At 48.4% G+C, this 16451-nt stretch overlaps 2 protein-coding genes across 2 annotated transcripts; both read left to right on the forward strand.

The window, feature by feature from the left end:
• Positions 1-1233: 1233 nt before the first annotated feature.
• Positions 1234-3420, forward strand: LOC117842376 (AAA-ATPase At3g50940). The gene is made up of 2 exons (XM_034722797.2): positions 1234-2633; positions 2778-3420. The coding sequence occupies exons 1-2, from the start codon at positions 1491-1493 to the stop codon at positions 3195-3197; spliced, it is 1563 nt and encodes a 520-aa protein (XP_034578688.1). The 5' UTR covers positions 1234-1490; the 3' UTR covers positions 3198-3420.
• Positions 3421-7410: 3990 nt separating this feature from the next.
• LOC117842377 (AAA-ATPase At3g50940) lies at positions 7411-9356 on the forward strand. Its single transcript, XM_034722798.2, has 2 exons — positions 7411-8516; positions 8621-9356. Exons 1-2 carry the CDS (start codon positions 7458-7460, stop codon positions 9011-9013), a joined length of 1452 nt encoding a protein of 483 aa, XP_034578689.1. The 5' UTR covers positions 7411-7457; the 3' UTR covers positions 9014-9356.
• The last annotated feature ends 7095 nt before the right edge of the window (positions 9357-16451 follow it).

Here is a 16451-nt window from a genome sequence, read left to right on the forward strand (position 1 = left end):
GTGTGATAATGAATGACTAAGTGCATACCTTATGCAAAAAGCTAAAATAAAGAATTTCTTTATGAAAAAGCAGGTCATACACATCTGAATGCATAAAAACTGCCGTAAAACAACCGGGACAACGAAGAAAGCACGAGAGATATGCCCGGGTAGATTAGGGAAGGAGGAGGCGCACGACACACATCCGTCGTTTTCCATGTTGGAAAAACAGTCCTCTTCCGTTCATGGCAGGTGTCTAGGGCTGGGGAAAAAAGCTTGAAGCTCGTGAGCTGACGTTTATTGGTTTGACTTGGTTCGGCTCGATCTTTAAAAGACCAAGCTAAGCTTCAATTTTAGCTTGTTTTCTTAATGAGCTGGCTTGTGAGCTGCTCGATTGGCTTATTAAGCTCGATGACAATACCAAACTTATTCTGTATTAATATAGTTATATTACTATTATTTGTTTAAAACAAACTTGTCATTGTTGTAAATCAAATTCTGTACTAATTAAATCTGTTTAACATATATATTATCCTAATTTAGTGAATTATATTATTTATTTTCTTAATATCATCATGATCTAAACTTTTAGATATTATTAGAATACTTAAATTATCATATATTTGTTAATATCATAATTAATCTTAAAGTAATGCTCGGCTCGTGAGCCAAGCCAGCTCAAACTTTCAAATGAACCAAGCCAAACTTGATTTTTAGCTCTGTAAGCTGCTCGTCGAGCCTTAACGAGCCGAGCTGGTTCGTCAGCCACCCCTACAGGTGCCTATCCTTTACGCGCGTGAGGTTTGTGGGTCGTAGCCTTGGATCCATCACATTTGCGCTTGCATGCACGGTGCATCGCGGTCTTCCCTTCCCCGTGCTACCGTGCACCCCCACTAGGTTTTGAGCTCCATGGACCATGGCACGCCGCCGCCCCAGCCGGCGCGCGCGCACCGCACCGGGTCTGTTGGTCCGGTGGCATCGTGTCGATGGGACGCCCACCACGGCCCACGCGACTGCACGGTATGATCCGCCAGTCACGTAGACGTAGGACGTGTACGATGCCACGCGACTCCAGTCGGCGGAGCGAATCCTGCCGCTGACGGGCGCTGAGGCGCAGGACGCACAGGCTTTCTGACAGGCCATTGCTCGCGCGCCACGCAAAGATCACAGGAGGCGACGGCGACGCGCCGTCCCTGCGGTGCGGTCGCCGTCCGATTCCCCGTTCCGGCAACTCCCGGTCTCCCCCGTCCTCCACTCCCCCCAAAAGCGCGCAGAAAAAGTTGCTGCCATAAACGGAAAAAAGCTTGGCACCGCGCCCCAGCTAGCCTCCGAGAGACCGAGACAGCCAAGGGGCTCGGCTCGTGCCTTGCCTCTCCAACCGCGGCGCCGTGCTGTGCCTCGAGCCCTCAACGCCAACTGCCCACTCGCAGCGCGGCTAGTACTCCTAGAAACCAAGAGAGGCAGGCAAGGGCCACCCGCGCACCGGCGGCGGCGACGGGCGGCGAGCGGGGATGGAGCAATCGGGGGTGGGCGGGCAGGCGGTGGACGCGTACCGGAAGGCGCTGGCCACGGCGGCCTCGGCGGCGGCGTACGCGGTGATGGCGCGCGGCATGGCGCGGGAGCTCCTCCCGCCCGAGCTCCGCGCCGCGGCGCGCTGGGCCTCGTCGGCGCTGCTGGAGCGCCTCGGGCGGGCAAAGAAGGAGCGCCGCACGCTCGTCGTCCGGAGCCAGCAGGGGGGCGGCGGCGGCGGCGGCGGGCGCGAGGAGAACCTCCTCTTCGACGCCGCGCGGACGTACCTGGCCTCCAGGCTCGACCCGCGCGCCATGCCCCGCCTGGGCCTCACGCTGGCCTGCGCCAGGGACGGCGACGGCCGCGCCAGCTGGCGGAGGGTCCTCTTCCTCGAGCCCGGGGACTCCACCGTCGACGTCTTCGACGGGGTTCGCTTCAAGTGGGCGTGCGTCGAGGCGCCCAGCGGCGGCGGGGGGAAGAAGAAGGCCAGGAGAGACGAGCCCGGCACCGGCGGCGACCGCGACTTCGTGCTCGAGCTCAGCTTCGCCGCCGAGCACACGGACGTCGCCGTGGACCAGTACGTGCCCTTCGTCATGGAGGCCGCCGAGGAGGTGGAGCAGCGGGACCGCGCGCTCAAGATCTGCATGAACGAGGGCCGGACGTGGTACAGGGTCAGCCACCACCACCCGGCCACGTTCGACACGCTCGCCATGGACCGGGACCTCAAGCGCTCCATCGTCGCGGACCTCGACCTCTTCGCCAGCAGGAGGGACCACTACCGCCGCATCGGCAAGGCCTGGAAGCGCGGTTACCTGCTCTACGGCCCGCCCGGCACCGGCAAGTCCAGCCTCGTCGCCGCCATGGCCAACCACCTCCGCTACGACCTCTACGACCTCGACCTCTCCCATGTGCACTTGAACACCTCGCTGCAGTGGCTGCTCGTCGGCATGTCCAACAGGTCCATCCTCGTCATCGAGGACATCGACTGCTGCTGCGATGCCATGTCCAGGGAAGATGACAAGGCGCCGCCGCGCACCGGAGACGGCGGTGGCGACGACGAAATCGGCACCGGCATTGCATCGGACTCCGACGCTCCCCTACCTCCGGCCAAATCCAAATCCAAATCCAAATCAAAGAACGATCAGGTAAACTACGGCTGTCTGAAGCACAAAGTCCTACAATGTTGATCGGTAGATAAAGCAGCTCTTGAATCTTGATTCTAGTATTCATCAGTATGTTAATTTCCGCATGACGCCATGACGGCAACTCCGTTCCTGAATGCCGTCTAGGGACCTCCGGCGGAGGGCATCACCCTGTCCGGGCTGCTGAACTTCATCGACGGGCTGTGGTCGACGAGCGGCGAGGAGCGCATCATCGTCTTCACCACCAACTACAAGGACCGCCTGGACCCGGCGCTGCTCCGGCCGGGGCGCATGGACATGCACGTCTACATGGGCTACTGCGGCTGGGACGCCTTCAAGACGCTGGCCCGGAACTACTTCCTCATCGACGACCACCCGCTGTTCCCGGAGATACAGGCGCTGCTGGCGGAGGTGGAGGTGACGCCGGCCGCCGTGTCAGAGATGCTGCTGCGGAGCGACGACGCCGGCGTCGCGCTCCGGGGGCTCAAGGACTTCCTCGAGGAGAAGAAGCAGGAGGCGCTGCCAGAAGGGGGGAAGCAGAGCGGGGAAGAAGCGGGGAAGGCATGAACATGGGATCCAGGGGAGGCGATCGCGTCGAGAACAAGATGAAGTGCAAGATTTTTCCTATTTTGTATCGCAAATGTCATGTGGTCGGATGTCGCGTTGCTGCTAGACACTGGTCGAGTGCTGGTTTGGTTTATGCATGGCTGTCGTAGTGGCAGATTATGCTCTGTGTCTGGACTCCGAAATCCTAATCGTTATGCGGCACTCTTTGTCAAGCCTTGTTCCATCTGATAATTTGCACGGTAATTTTGTGGACTGGTGACCTTTGATCCATGCTAACCCAACATAGATTTTGATGTGACGCTCGCCGCTGCTATGCAAAACAGCTGAAACGAGCTCGACATTTTACGGACTCCATCAGTAGAACTCCAGCGATTTCGAGTGAGGAAAGTGGAGATGCGGTGGTGGCAGCGGCACAGGGGCGTCGTGCCGGAGGGGAAGGCCAAAATCAGCCGGCGCGGCTGGGAAAGGGGCAAGGACGAGGTGTAGGGGCAAGGCTGGGAAACGCCTCACTTGATTTTATAAGTGGATCATATAAGGACACAAGAGGATGTGACACAATATCTTACAAACCCTCTAATATTTTCAATTCATATTTGATACAAGTTCAATAACTTCGCAACTGCATCCTCTCATCTCTGGGAACAGCGCTGCTTGATCCACTATTGTCATGTCCTTTCATTGATATGTAAACGTTGTATTTTTAAAATAATCGGTAGCTCTCCTCCCTTGCGCCCAACTCCTCCGCCTCCAAAGTACCAGCTTGTCAATAGCGTCCATCTAATGTAGATGAAACACCTAGTCAGAAATGAAGTCCCAGCTACTAACCTCAATGGTGTGAGCGCTTTCATGCTGATCGATCGGAATCCATGATTTTAGTCATTAGTTCATCATTCTTCGCTCTCACACCAACTAATAACTTTAAGTGCCACAAGTATTATAAATTCATAAAAAAATAGGACTCATAGATAATAACAAATTGTTTACTTACTCTATCTCTTTCTCTCATTCGTTAAATACTATAACATAGTACTCTTATAAGGATTCAAGCTTATCTTTAACCAGTTGTAAATTGTAATAGACTTTATTTAGTTAGTAACTACTTTATGTAATATTTCATCTACATTTATAGTTTTTTTTTACTTGCAGCTCCATATATGTTTCGGTGCCCGCGCTGTCTCGGTGAGCGGCGTCACTCGTCAGCCAGGCCGCTGCTAGCCGCTGGGTAAAGGCGTAAAGCGCCGTCGCGACGTATGGATTCCTTTCCTTCGTACCCTACCCTCCCGCCCGGCCTCCTCCCGTCGCCGGGCCTCGGTGCGGTTCAGTGAGCATGTGCTTCCACCCACTCAGCCCATCTAACCAAACCCATCACACGAGAGTGACAACGAGATATCTCGGCCTTTCGGCCCACCGCATGAACCACTGGTTTAGTGGTTTGCCGACTTTTTTTTTCATGTATTTTAAATTCCTTCTTTTGCAAAAATAGATCAATGTTTTGCTGAAATATACTTCTCTCACCGGCTGAGTTTGGGAGATCTAAACCTCGCCAAATCCCTCGACCAAGCCCAGAAACTACCTCCGAGAGAGTACGAGACAAGCAGTTGGATCGGACGGAGTGATGGCAGATGGAGCGATCGGACTCTATCCTGTGTCCTTGCGCGGTTGCTACGGCTGTCCTGCTCCGAGGCCCGTCCGTCCCGCTGCCCACAACTCACAACTGCACGCGATGGTAGCACCCAGCCTGGACGCGGTGCGCCACGGCAGGAACGTGCTCGTGCTCGTGCTCGTGCTCGACATCCGCCGCCTGATCCGTGCTCGTGTCGTTTGCATTGCCATCGCCTTTGCCAAGGTCTCATCAGTCCAGTATTCCAGTACCACCACCGATCGGCACGGCACCGCTTCCCTTTGCGTTGCCTGCAAAGGTGGCAAAAACAGCGTGAAGCAGTGGCCCAAAATGAGTCTGCGTCTTCGTCTTGTTTGTGCCTGCTGGCTGGCTGCTGCCCAGCTGCAGCCAGGCTACGGCTACCCCGTGCAGCCCTGCACTACAGTCCAGCCTCCAAAGCTACCCCGTACAGTCCAAAGCTTCGCGGTGGTACAAGGCAGGAAGCCAATTGACCAGGACCTGTTCTTTCTCCACCAAAAGCTGGAGATCCGAGGCCATGTCCTGAGATGCCCCATGCCCAACGGCCAATGCCATATCGCCATGCCATCTCCGGCCTGGCAGCCTCTGTCTCCGACCGGAGACGACGGTCACCGAAAGACTCCAAACAAAAGACACTCTACTGACCCCATTTCTTTTTGTTGGCATTCCACGGCCGTCCTCTGCTGCCTTTCGTTGTAATTTCCTCTTTTTGTCATGCGTTTAAACAAAAAAAAAGTTGGTGGATTGCAGGTCTGAGCTAGACCCTCACACGATCAACGTCCACAGCATTTTCCTTGCAATGATTGCGAGTACCAGCACAGAACGTCTCGGGATGTCTGATTTCCACCGGATTGCACAATGCTACGCTCCCAATTAACCTGTCTGCTCATTTCCTGCAAGATGTTCCCATGCCCCGATGGAGTTCCTACACAAAATACCTTCAAAATTTCAAAAGAGGTTCAATCCGATCGGTAACAGTGGACCATGAGATCCACAATTTCTTGGCACCATGGTGGATGCCCTGTCCCACCGTGCTAACAAGATCCGGAAGGCACCATCGATCGACCTCTTTGCACTAGTTGGAAGCATCGGATTCTAGAGGTGATTATGTGGAAGCTTCACTACATTTTGATACTAAAAATTATGGCTAGTTAGAAAAAAAATCAGTTTGACGAAAAAATAGGTTCACTTTTCAATGTTTGCTGATACAAGAACCAAGGACAATTATAAGAACCAAGGACAATTATATGATGGCGTTTACTTCGGAGAAAAAAAAAATACTCCCTCCGTCGTGTCGTTTTGACTTTCCTAGGTTCATATCTTTTACTATGCATCTAGACATAATATATATCAAGGTGTATAGCAAAACTCATGAATATAAAAAAAATCAAAATGACTTATAATTTGGAACGAATGAGGGAGTAAGTACGTGCATTGCACTGGGGTCAAACACCCGCTGGTAGATGTTTAGTTTAAAAACATGGACGCTTTGCTCTCCTTTTCCAATCCAAACAAGGGCATTGCACTTGGACTTACAGTAAAAGCTAAGAATTTTGCTAGATATTTGTGAAAGAATTAGGAGGAGAAATCTGTCGAATTATTATCTTGTTTGGTTTTTTTATATAATAAAAAATGGAACAATAATCTGAACCATAAGATGAAGGACTCAACGGATCAAAATCCTACACATTTTATATATAGATAATAAATTTTAGAGATGCGGACAGACCAAAAGGTTAAAACAAAGGATGTCCCTTGAAAACAAAAAAAGCAAAGGATGACTGGAGGGAGTCCATCTCCACTAGACCACTACGATCTGGAGTTCTTGACTTCCTTCGTGTCATGGCTTGTCTACCACCGCCTAACAATCACACGATACCATAATTTCACTTATTATCAGCCACCGCCGGATACCTAAATATTGGAACCTATTTTGTTATGTATTTGCTGTGAAATATAATTGCATTCTATTATACAAGCCACAAAATGGCTACACACATCAAATTTACACTTGATCACCATGATTTATATGCTCACGAATGGATTAAATACTTCGTAGATAATCTAAAAGACAGATCTCTATATGGATTATCTGTTTCACTGTCCTTATGTTACATGGCATGATCTTACAGACGGTAGCCGTCTAAATCGTTGAACGTGCACTAACCTACTAAACCTTCTTTTCTTGTTTTCAACAACCCGTATGATGCAACTCGTACCAGATCAAATCAAAACTCTTTCCTAATTTCTAGATTAAGGTCTTGTTTAGTTGCCCAACTTTGGGGTGCCAAAATTACTGTAGCAACACTGTAACGTTTCGTTTGTATTTGTGAATTATTGTCCAAATATTGACTAATTAGGCTTAAAAGATTCGTCTCGCAAAGTACAACAAAACTGTGCAATTAGTTTTTAATTTCGTCTACATTTAGTACTCCATGTATGTACCGCAAGTTTAATGTGATGGGGAATCTTCTTTTTGCATAGTACCAAAGTTAGGATTTGGGGTTTTCCTAACGTAATATATTGACCTCTCCCGAAAGAACACGCACGGTGCTCCGCTCCCCTGCCAAAACCTAAACCGCGCGCCGCCGCTGCAGCCTTGCAACCGCGAGCGGGGGGTGATGGCGACGGATTCCTCGTCGTCGTCGGCAGCCGCCGCGGCGGCGGCGGCGTTGCCGTCCTACGCGAAGGTGGTGGACGCGTACCGGAAGGCGGTGGGCACGGCGGCCACGGCGACCGCGTACGTCGTGCTGGCGCGCGGCATGGCGCGGGAGCTGCTCCCCCACGACCTGCGCGCCGCGGCGAGCTGGGCGGCGTCCCTCCTCCGCGCCCGCCTCGAGACCCGCCCCGCCGAGCGCCGCACCCTCGTCATCAAGCGCGCCCTGGGGTCGTCCCGCCACGACGGCGACGGCGGGCTCTTCGACGAGGTGCGCCAGTACCTCGCCACCCGGATCGACCCGCACTCCATGCGCCGCCTCTGCCTCAGCGGCGGCGTCTGCGGCGCCACGAAGATCCTGTCGATGGAGCACGGCGACTCCATGACCGACGTCTTCGAGGGCGTCGAGTTCACGTGGGCGTCCGTCGCGGGGGACGGCCGGCACGCGGGCTTGTCGGAGTCGCTGGAGCTCAGCTTCGACGCCGAGCACACGGACATGGCGCTCGGCAGCTACGTCCCGTACATCACGGCGTCGGTGGAGGAGGCGCGGCGCCAGGACCGCGCGCTCAGGATCTTCATGAACGACGTGTCGCACTGGCAAGGCATCAACCACCACCACCCGGCCACGTTCGACACGCTCGCCATGAACCCGGAGCTCAAGCAGTCCGTCGTCGCCGACCTCGACCGCTTCCTCAAGCGGAGGGACTACTACCGCCGCATCGGCAAGGCGTGGAAGCGCGGGTACCTGCTCTACGGCCCGCCCGGCACCGGCAAGTCCAGCCTCGTCGCCGCCATGGCCAACTACCTACGCTTCAACCTCTACGACCTCGACCTCTCCGAGGTGCGCGGCAACACGATGCTGCAGCGGCTGCTCAACACCATGACCAACAGGTCCATCCTCGTCATCGAGGACATCGACTGCTGCTTCACCGCCGCGTCGCGGGAAGTTGGCAAAGATCACGCCGGCGAGGCCGTGGCGGATGATGGTTCTGAGGAGGATAGCACACCAGAGCCCTGGGACACGGTACGCTACGCAGGAACAAAGAAATCCTTTTTCTTCATTCACCATGGTATGATCTGAGTTTAATTTCTAACCCTGAACTGCTAACATGGGAGCTCGATCTGCAGCCGCAGCCTCAGCAGCAGCATAACATTACTCTCTCGGGACTGCTCAACTTCATCGACGGGCTGTGGTCGACGAGCGGCGAGGAGCGCATCATCGTCTTCACCACCAACTACAAGGAACGCCTGGACCCGGCGCTGCTCCGGCCGGGGCGCATGGACATGCACGTCTACATGGGATACTGCGGCTGGGAGGCCTTCAAGACGCTGGCCCACAACTACTTCCTCATCGACGACCACCCAACGTTCCCGGCGATACAGGAGCTGCTCTCGGCGGTGGAGGTGACGCCGGCCGAGGTGTCCGAGAGGCTGCTGCGGAGCGAGGACGCCGACGCCGCGCTCCAGGGCGTCGCCAAGTTCCTCGGAGAAAAGAAGCAGGCAATTGGTGAAGGGAACTAGCCACCAGTCGTATCGAGCCATCAAGAACCACCGAGTCAGCGAGGAAAGAAGCCTTCTTTTGCGTTGCAAGATTAAGCTATGTGTTCTGAAATGCTGATGATCTAGTCCTGATTTCTTTCTCCTGCATTAGCTGCAAGCCTGCAACTGCTGTGCTGCCAGTTCTCCAGTAGTCGTCGTCTTCTAAAATTTAGGAACTGATTTGGCTAATCAGTCTACGATGATCCACTGTGTTCTTTGTTTTGTAACATGAAACTATCAGGTCTGTCACTTGCTACTTTGCTAATGCTGGTGCCAACATTTTGTATGTAGCCACCTTCTGGTGCTTGTGCAATATGGACGTGTGATCAAGTAGGAGTATGTGTTTTCCCCTTGTAGCTGATGTCTTGAAAATGGCTATAAGATCTGAATCCAGACTGAATGGGCGAGTAAATTTGATATTTGTTCGTCATTTGGTTGGTCATGTTGTCTGAACCCAAAGCATCGGTATATCTAGGTTTGGTTAACTTTTGTAATCAGAAGCTACTTGGAAAAAAGTTGTTCTCTAATTTTGCTGCTTATATAAACAGTCGAGCTTGAAACCTTCATTTGGATTTCCGTTCAACTTGAACTTCCTTTGTGTTATTACTTCTACTTTCCCAAACTAGGAAGGGGAGAGTGAAAGCGTTTGAAAGCTGCTTTGTCGAAGGGGACACGGGCACACGGCCTCCCACCGCCCGCTACGGACAAGGGGACACGCGGATCGAGCGATTTAAAGGCCAGCAGGCCGGAGACTGGGCGGAGCGATCGCGAGAGCGATTCGGTTCAGGCTGTCTCAGAAGCAGCAGCGCCGGCAGTGAGACTCGCTGCTGGCAAAGGCAATGCAATGGGCAGCACGCAACCCCCGGAGCCCGGCGGACTCGTCGACGGGACTCAGATCAGATGGCCATGGCTCCAGGGACGGACGGGACGCCGTTGGTGCGAGTCGTGCCGGTGCACCGCTCGCGCGTTCCTCGCGCGGAGGCGCCGGCCGCGCCGTGGATCGAGCCCCGGGCCCCTGGCGCCGTGAACTCGTCGTGGCCACGGCAGGCACGCTCGTGCCCGACGTGTTACCGTCGATCGGGGTGGGGGAGTCGAAGTCCCATGGACTTGTGGACGGATAGCTCTCCGACGGGCTGAGCCCTCTGCTGCTTGCTTACGCTTACGCCTGTAGTCCAGCATCCGTTTCTCTGTCGCCCTGTGTTGGAACTCGGAACTTGGACGCATTGCAAAGGCTGCAAGCCTGCGCGAGAGGAGGCCTTTGAAGCTTTTCTTTTACCCTGCCGCTGGCACGCACGCAACGCAGGATCCTTTTCCGTGAAAGAGCAAGAACCCCGCCGAACGCGGCTCGCCGTGGGAGGCTGCTCGCTGAAAGCCTGAAACTAGCCAAGTAGTCCGCGACCGCGACAGCCCTCGCTCTCGCTCGGACAAACGGACAAGACGTGGCGTGCGGCGTGCCTCGGCCAGAGCTTGGGGTGAATGATCCGGGCTCACCGGCTTGGTGCAGCTCTCTCCCCTCCATGTTCTTTCTGGTTCATGGCGCCTGTTCTTCCTTCCAGCAAATCCCATGGCAGAAGAAATTGGTGAAACGATAAACTTTATATGCAATTTTCCGCTACATTTGATTTGTTTCTTTGGAACATCTTATTTGTTTGTTGGAGCACTTTTCTTTAGACTGGAACACTGTAAATCTAACATATTTTTTGTCCTATACATCGGTTCGCAACTTTATTTTCTGATACCTATGTTGATGATTTCAAGCAGAAACTCATATCAATTTGTCTTGATTTGCGGCTTTGCATGTCATAATGAGGTGAAGGCGAAACATGCGAATAGAGCCGGAATGGGAATGAGATCCTCTAACTTTGGGACCTCTATCATTGAGTCACTGCCATGTGAGCCTAAGCATGATAGGACTCACATGTTTGTGACTCAAAGGTAGAGGCTCAAAGTTAGAAAAGCCTCTTCCTCTGAGGCTGACGAGGCATTCCATAACCGCAACTTTGAGGTAAATGTTGTGCAAATTTATAAGTCCAAGGAGAACGACAAATGGCATCAACGCAGCGCTCTGCGCTTGTCGCAAACAGGTGGTCGGGGAAGGAAAATGTAAAGGCCTACATATTTGAATTTTTGAACTTTCGTATAGAATTTGTTAGAACCAATAGAACACCGTAGAATTGAGAGCAAATAAATTCCCTGAGTTTCAAACAGGGCTCTGATTTCCCAACAAGATCTCTATATACTTTCTCAAATTTAAATCTGGTACTCTTCATTTTTTAACTTCCGTATGGAATTTGTTAATCTTAAAGCAAACCCATAACTGAGTTTACCTGTTTTGCCTGACATATTTTGGGGCTGTTTTGCCTGACTGACATTGTGCCTAGAAAGTTTTTATTTTTGAAAAGAGAAATTATAGTTTTTTTTAAAGTATACTTCCTTCGTTCCAAATTATAAGTCATTCCAACTTTCTTGGAAAGTCAAACCATTTTATGTTTTCTTAGCGTTCTCCGTCGGCTACGTCAGTCGGTTCATGCAGCGACCGACGACGGAGCACCAGCAGGCCATCAAGAGGATCCTCTGCTACGTCATGGGGACTCTCAACTACGGCCTCCACTACCCGAGGTGTTCCGGGTGGCACACTTCATCGCCTACAGTGACAGCGACCACGTCGGCGATATCGACACCAGCAAGAGCACGAGTGGATGCTCTTCTTCCTTGGCAAGTGCCTCGTCAGCTGGCAGTTGGTCAAGCAGCAGGTGGTGGCCCTGTCCAGCTGTGAGGCCGAGTACATCGCTGCTTCTTCCACTTCGACTCAGGCTCTCTGGCTCGCTCGGCTGCTCGGTGATCTCCTTGGCAACGACGCTTAAGCAGTGGAGCCTAGGGTGGACAGTAAGTCCGCTCTGGCTCTGGTGAAGAATCCTATCTTCCACGAGTGAAGCAAGCACATCAGAGTGAAGTACCACTTCATCCGAGGTTGATTGGAGGAAGGGAGTGTCACGGCGAACTACATCAACACTAAGGATCAACTCGCCGACCTCCTCACCAAGTCCCTCGGAAGGATCAAGTTCCAGGAACTTTGCTTTAGGGTTGGGATGGTCCAGCTGCCGCTCAAGACACGCAAGATTTAGGGGGAGATTGATACGACTAAGTCATATGCGTGTTGGGTGTGCTATCTATCTATCTATGTGCCTGTGTGCACCTTATCTACTTAGATGCTCTTTAGATGCTTTGCTTAGCTTCTAAACTATCTACCTATGGTAGTTGGCTTATATGTACCCCAAACTGTCCTTTATAGGTGTGGTTAATGAAAAAGATTATTTTAGACCAACAGCGTCAACGTACAACAGCAGGTTGATATTGCAGCAGCAATGGAGGAACGCTGGTGCAGTAGGCATTTTTTTCTAATGAGGCGTGGCGGAAAGAGATACGATGGTCGATGGCTGCGCAATACGGCAAAAGCGGAAAGCCGGTTTTCATAAAAACGAGCCTAAAACTTGAAATCCTGGTTTTGTGGAAATCCAGTTCTTGCTATACGCGAGTTAGTTAGAGTAGCCAAACATTGTTTTGTTGACGGTTAGCTTAAACCTGGTTTTACGTGATCTGGTTTCCGCTGTACGCGTGATCCAAACAACCCCTTAACTGCATTAGTTTTTCTTAAACGTCGAAAATAAGTTCCTTATAGTGTCCTTGTAGTCTTGAACGGATTCAATTTTTTAATCTCACGCTTCTTCATTCAGTAGTAAAACACCGTCTTTGTCTTATTTTTAATCTGATACTTCTTCATTCAGCAGTAAAACAACTTGTATGCCTTTTATTTAGCTGTGTTAACTATAGAAGTGCTAAACATCTTGCTAGTTGCAATCATTATATTTTTTATTTGAACAGAATTGACTTAATAAATACCCACTTGTGTGTCTCAAAAACTTGGTTACAAAAATTCGAGTTCATAAGTTTATTCTTCTCCAATGATGTCAGATATTAAGTTGCTAGGAAGTGGCAAACCTTAGACATTCTCTTGGGCCTGTCCCTCCGTGCAATGTACTTGTTTCTTGTTTTACAGTGGTTGTCATCCTCTCTAATACTTTATTAAATTCTTCAGTGGACAGATGTTGGAGTGATGATGTACTAAACAACCATCAATGACCGGACTGGCATCATTTACAGGACGCAGAGGTCATGCTGCTGAACTCGAATTCTTTAAAAGCATAAGAGTGCATCTCATTTCCTTTCAACATCATTCTTTCTTCTGCACTACAACGTTCTTCAATGAACAAGGCGTGGGAGAATTTTTAGTGAGTATCAAGTCTGAGACTGCATATATCGCTTTACTGTCATGCAGTTTAGACTAATTTTGCTACTAATTTACACTGATTTATGTTCTGCTGCAGCAAAGATTGCACATTGATTTTGGTAGTGATAAAGGTATATAGTATAGTATAGCATACACTTCAAATGTAGTGGTTACACTTAAATTATATACTGGTATGGAACAGATGATACATGCATCATGTAGGTGCTTAATATGACTTATAAGTTCCGATGTAGTTTTGATCATTATAGTTTCTATTAGCTGTCAAGCAGTTGGATAAATCTGTCACATATATTATTCCAAACATGTGTCGCTGGACGCATTATCTCATACCTAAATGGTTATTACATATGTTTTTCCAAAAGATATTCTGTATCCCGTGCTCCACCACCATCATGATCCAATCCCCATGTTCCTCAACTTCTTCCTACAGGATGCAAATTCCCCAACTCTCACTTTCCCCATTCATTTTTGTTTAGTTTGAATCCATGTGTTCTATTCAATCCATATATCTCTGTCACTAGCTTGACGTGTCTCAACTTTTGTAGTTCTAAAATGCAGAGCTTGATGGCTCTTGCAAAAGTTGAATGTATGCATAGGTTTGACATCAACTGTGTTATACATATTTGTTTTCTATCTGCATATTCGAGTAAATTAACAACAGTAAAACTATTTATTTGTTCAAATGCATTCATCTCACCCTGACAACATTTGTTTCCTTTTTTTCCTTTTTGGGTATTGTTTAGATGTAAAGATGCATGTACACTGAAATTCAAAGATGCTTGTACACCCAAATTCGATAAAATGAATGCACTTGATGACGATATTTGTCTCGTGATAATCTCTCGTGGTTGCTTTTTAGATCGGCGTACTTCATTTTGTCTGTGCACCTATCTGCAATCATTACTGAGGTTCACATCTATTGGAAAGGGGCATCTGAGCTACTATATTAGCATCTTGCAGAAGCTGGCTTTATACTATGGTTCAGTTTAGCCAATGAGTTTGGACAAGGTAAAATATGAGCCCAACTATCATTTTTTTAGTTCTTCCTGATTACTAAAGTATTATTAATTTCCTGTATTTTTTCAGCATAGTGCATTCAAGAAATCAGCTGATGATATGGAAATATGTTCACTGCTCCCTTTTGCATATTGATCTTTGAGCCCAAAATGGTCCCAATAGAATGTCTAGATAAGTGGAAGTTGCCTGAGGAATATATGATATAATGTTCAGTTCCATGTCGCTACCTGCATGTTTTTCAATATCATTCTCAAGCCCTATAAGTTTGGCAGAAACGAGAATCGACTGAACTATTACGATGTTTTGTTCTGGGAATTGCTATTATGATATCAATTTCTACTTACTTTATAATGCAACTAGCTAATATATGTGATGCCTTTTGTTTTACTTATAATACACATGCATTAGTTGGACATAACAAAAAAATGAGTTGATCAATTGGACATAATACTTGTTTTGATGCTGCACATGCTCTTACAGCTTTCATTTCTAGCAGTAGTAGTCTAGTCTATTGATGTTAAAACATCGGTGTACAATTTTATCTTGGTGCTCAAAACATTAGCATATAGATTTCTATTATGATGGCTTAATTATGGTTTACTTGTACTGTTCAGCAGCTCTGTTCTTTGAATCTGATATTTGTTGTAACTAGCATATCCGATCTACCATACTTTTGATTTTATAGAGATATATATTGGTTGAGTTCCTGGATAATCTGCATCTTTCCCTCACTCTTGGTATTAATCGCATTTGATAAATTTCGAAGTCACTAATATTGCATAAGTTGACTAGAAGTGGTAGTGCTATACATATGCCTGATATCACTGAACCTTAGCAATATGGCTTTTGTATTATTTTGCAATAAAAAATTATAACATTATTCAAAATTTTCTCTAGTTTTATTTCAGTTGTTAACTGCATAACATTTAATTTGCAGCTAAAGATATTCTAGAAGGTCAGTGCCTGATGTCTCCCAGAAGTAAGCTTATGGGATGTCCCAACGCAATACTTAAAGTTGATCATCATGCTATTTAGTTTTGACTCCAGACAAATTGCACACACTAGATTTGCTTTTTTGTTGTTGTTAGAGAACTTGATCATATCATCTAATGTTTCCAATTGCTACTTCTGTGTGGGAAATGAGAGAATTCTGATAGGCTACAATATCCTATAGTAGTTCTGGCATAGCAATTTCATGTATATGAACTACTTGATTCCAAGTTCAAACATTCCTTCAGTTAGGTGCCAGAAGAGAACTTTTCCATATTGCAAGTGGCATACTTTTCTTGTTAGCTCGGTGATTAACATTTGTTGGGAGTGTTACAAGTTTGATTTGATCAACGATATGCTACTTGCTGCAATACTACTGTGAGATTGACCTTGGGTGGGATTTACCTCAAAACAGAAGAGATACTTTATCTAGGGAAAAGTTTTTTCTGATAGTTCTAACCTTTGATGTTGATGCCAACTTATTAATTATTTAATAGCTTAGTTACTGAACACATAGTTTGCTGACATGCATATTGACAAAGAATGCAGACTTAGCAAATAATTTGCACAACTAATTAAAACAGCTTTTTAGTATATATGACAGTAGATTTTGCCATTTTGTCATATGGATGCAGATCGGTGGAATAATTTGCACAAGTGTAGCACAACACACTAGATCCATCAGAGGTTAGTGAAAAATTCATTTTAGTTGGCTTTTGTAATTGAAGAACCATTATGGAGACCCTCTGTATGCACCAGTGATCAAAACCTAAGATCCTATGAGTGCAATATGTGTGCCATCCCATTTTTTGTTGTTGATCAACATATGTATGGCAGGAACACTTGCAGATTACCTTCAGTCTTCATGGAATCTATAAAAATAGTTCCTTACTGCTAAATCTGATATATTGAAATTCAACTGCATCGATGTGAGAGTATATGTACATGGATTATTTGCTGATTCTATTTGAATTTCATAATTGCAGCAATGACCATGAATTTTTCTTCTAACTCTCACATCTAACAAATATTTTTTTATTTAGTTTCAGACTCAACACCTATTAACCCAAAGAAACAGCTAACCAGTGACCAATGGGGGCAAAC

Source organism: Setaria viridis, chromosome 2 (genome assembly GCF_005286985.2).
Source record: "Setaria viridis chromosome 2, Setaria_viridis_v4.0, whole genome shotgun sequence".
In the NCBI taxonomy this organism is placed as follows: Eukaryota; Viridiplantae; Streptophyta; class Magnoliopsida; order Poales; family Poaceae; genus Setaria; species Setaria viridis.

Bases quoted from the DNA above. Each gene is read 5' to 3' on its own strand.
- LOC117842377 (XM_034722798.2), top strand. From the start codon at position 7,458: ATGGCGACGGATTCCTCGTCGTCGTCGGCAGCCGCCGCGGCGGCGGCG. The intron at 8,517-8,620 runs GTACGCTACGCA...CTCGATCTGCAG, and splicing joins CACCAGAGCCCTGGGACACG to CCGCAGCCTCAGCAGCAGCA.
- LOC117842376 (XM_034722797.2), top strand. From the start codon at position 1,491: ATGGAGCAATCGGGGGTGGGCGGGCAGGCGGTGGACGCGTACCGGAAG. The intron at 2,634-2,777 runs GTAAACTACGGC...AATGCCGTCTAG, and splicing joins CCAAATCAAAGAACGATCAG to GGACCTCCGGCGGAGGGCAT.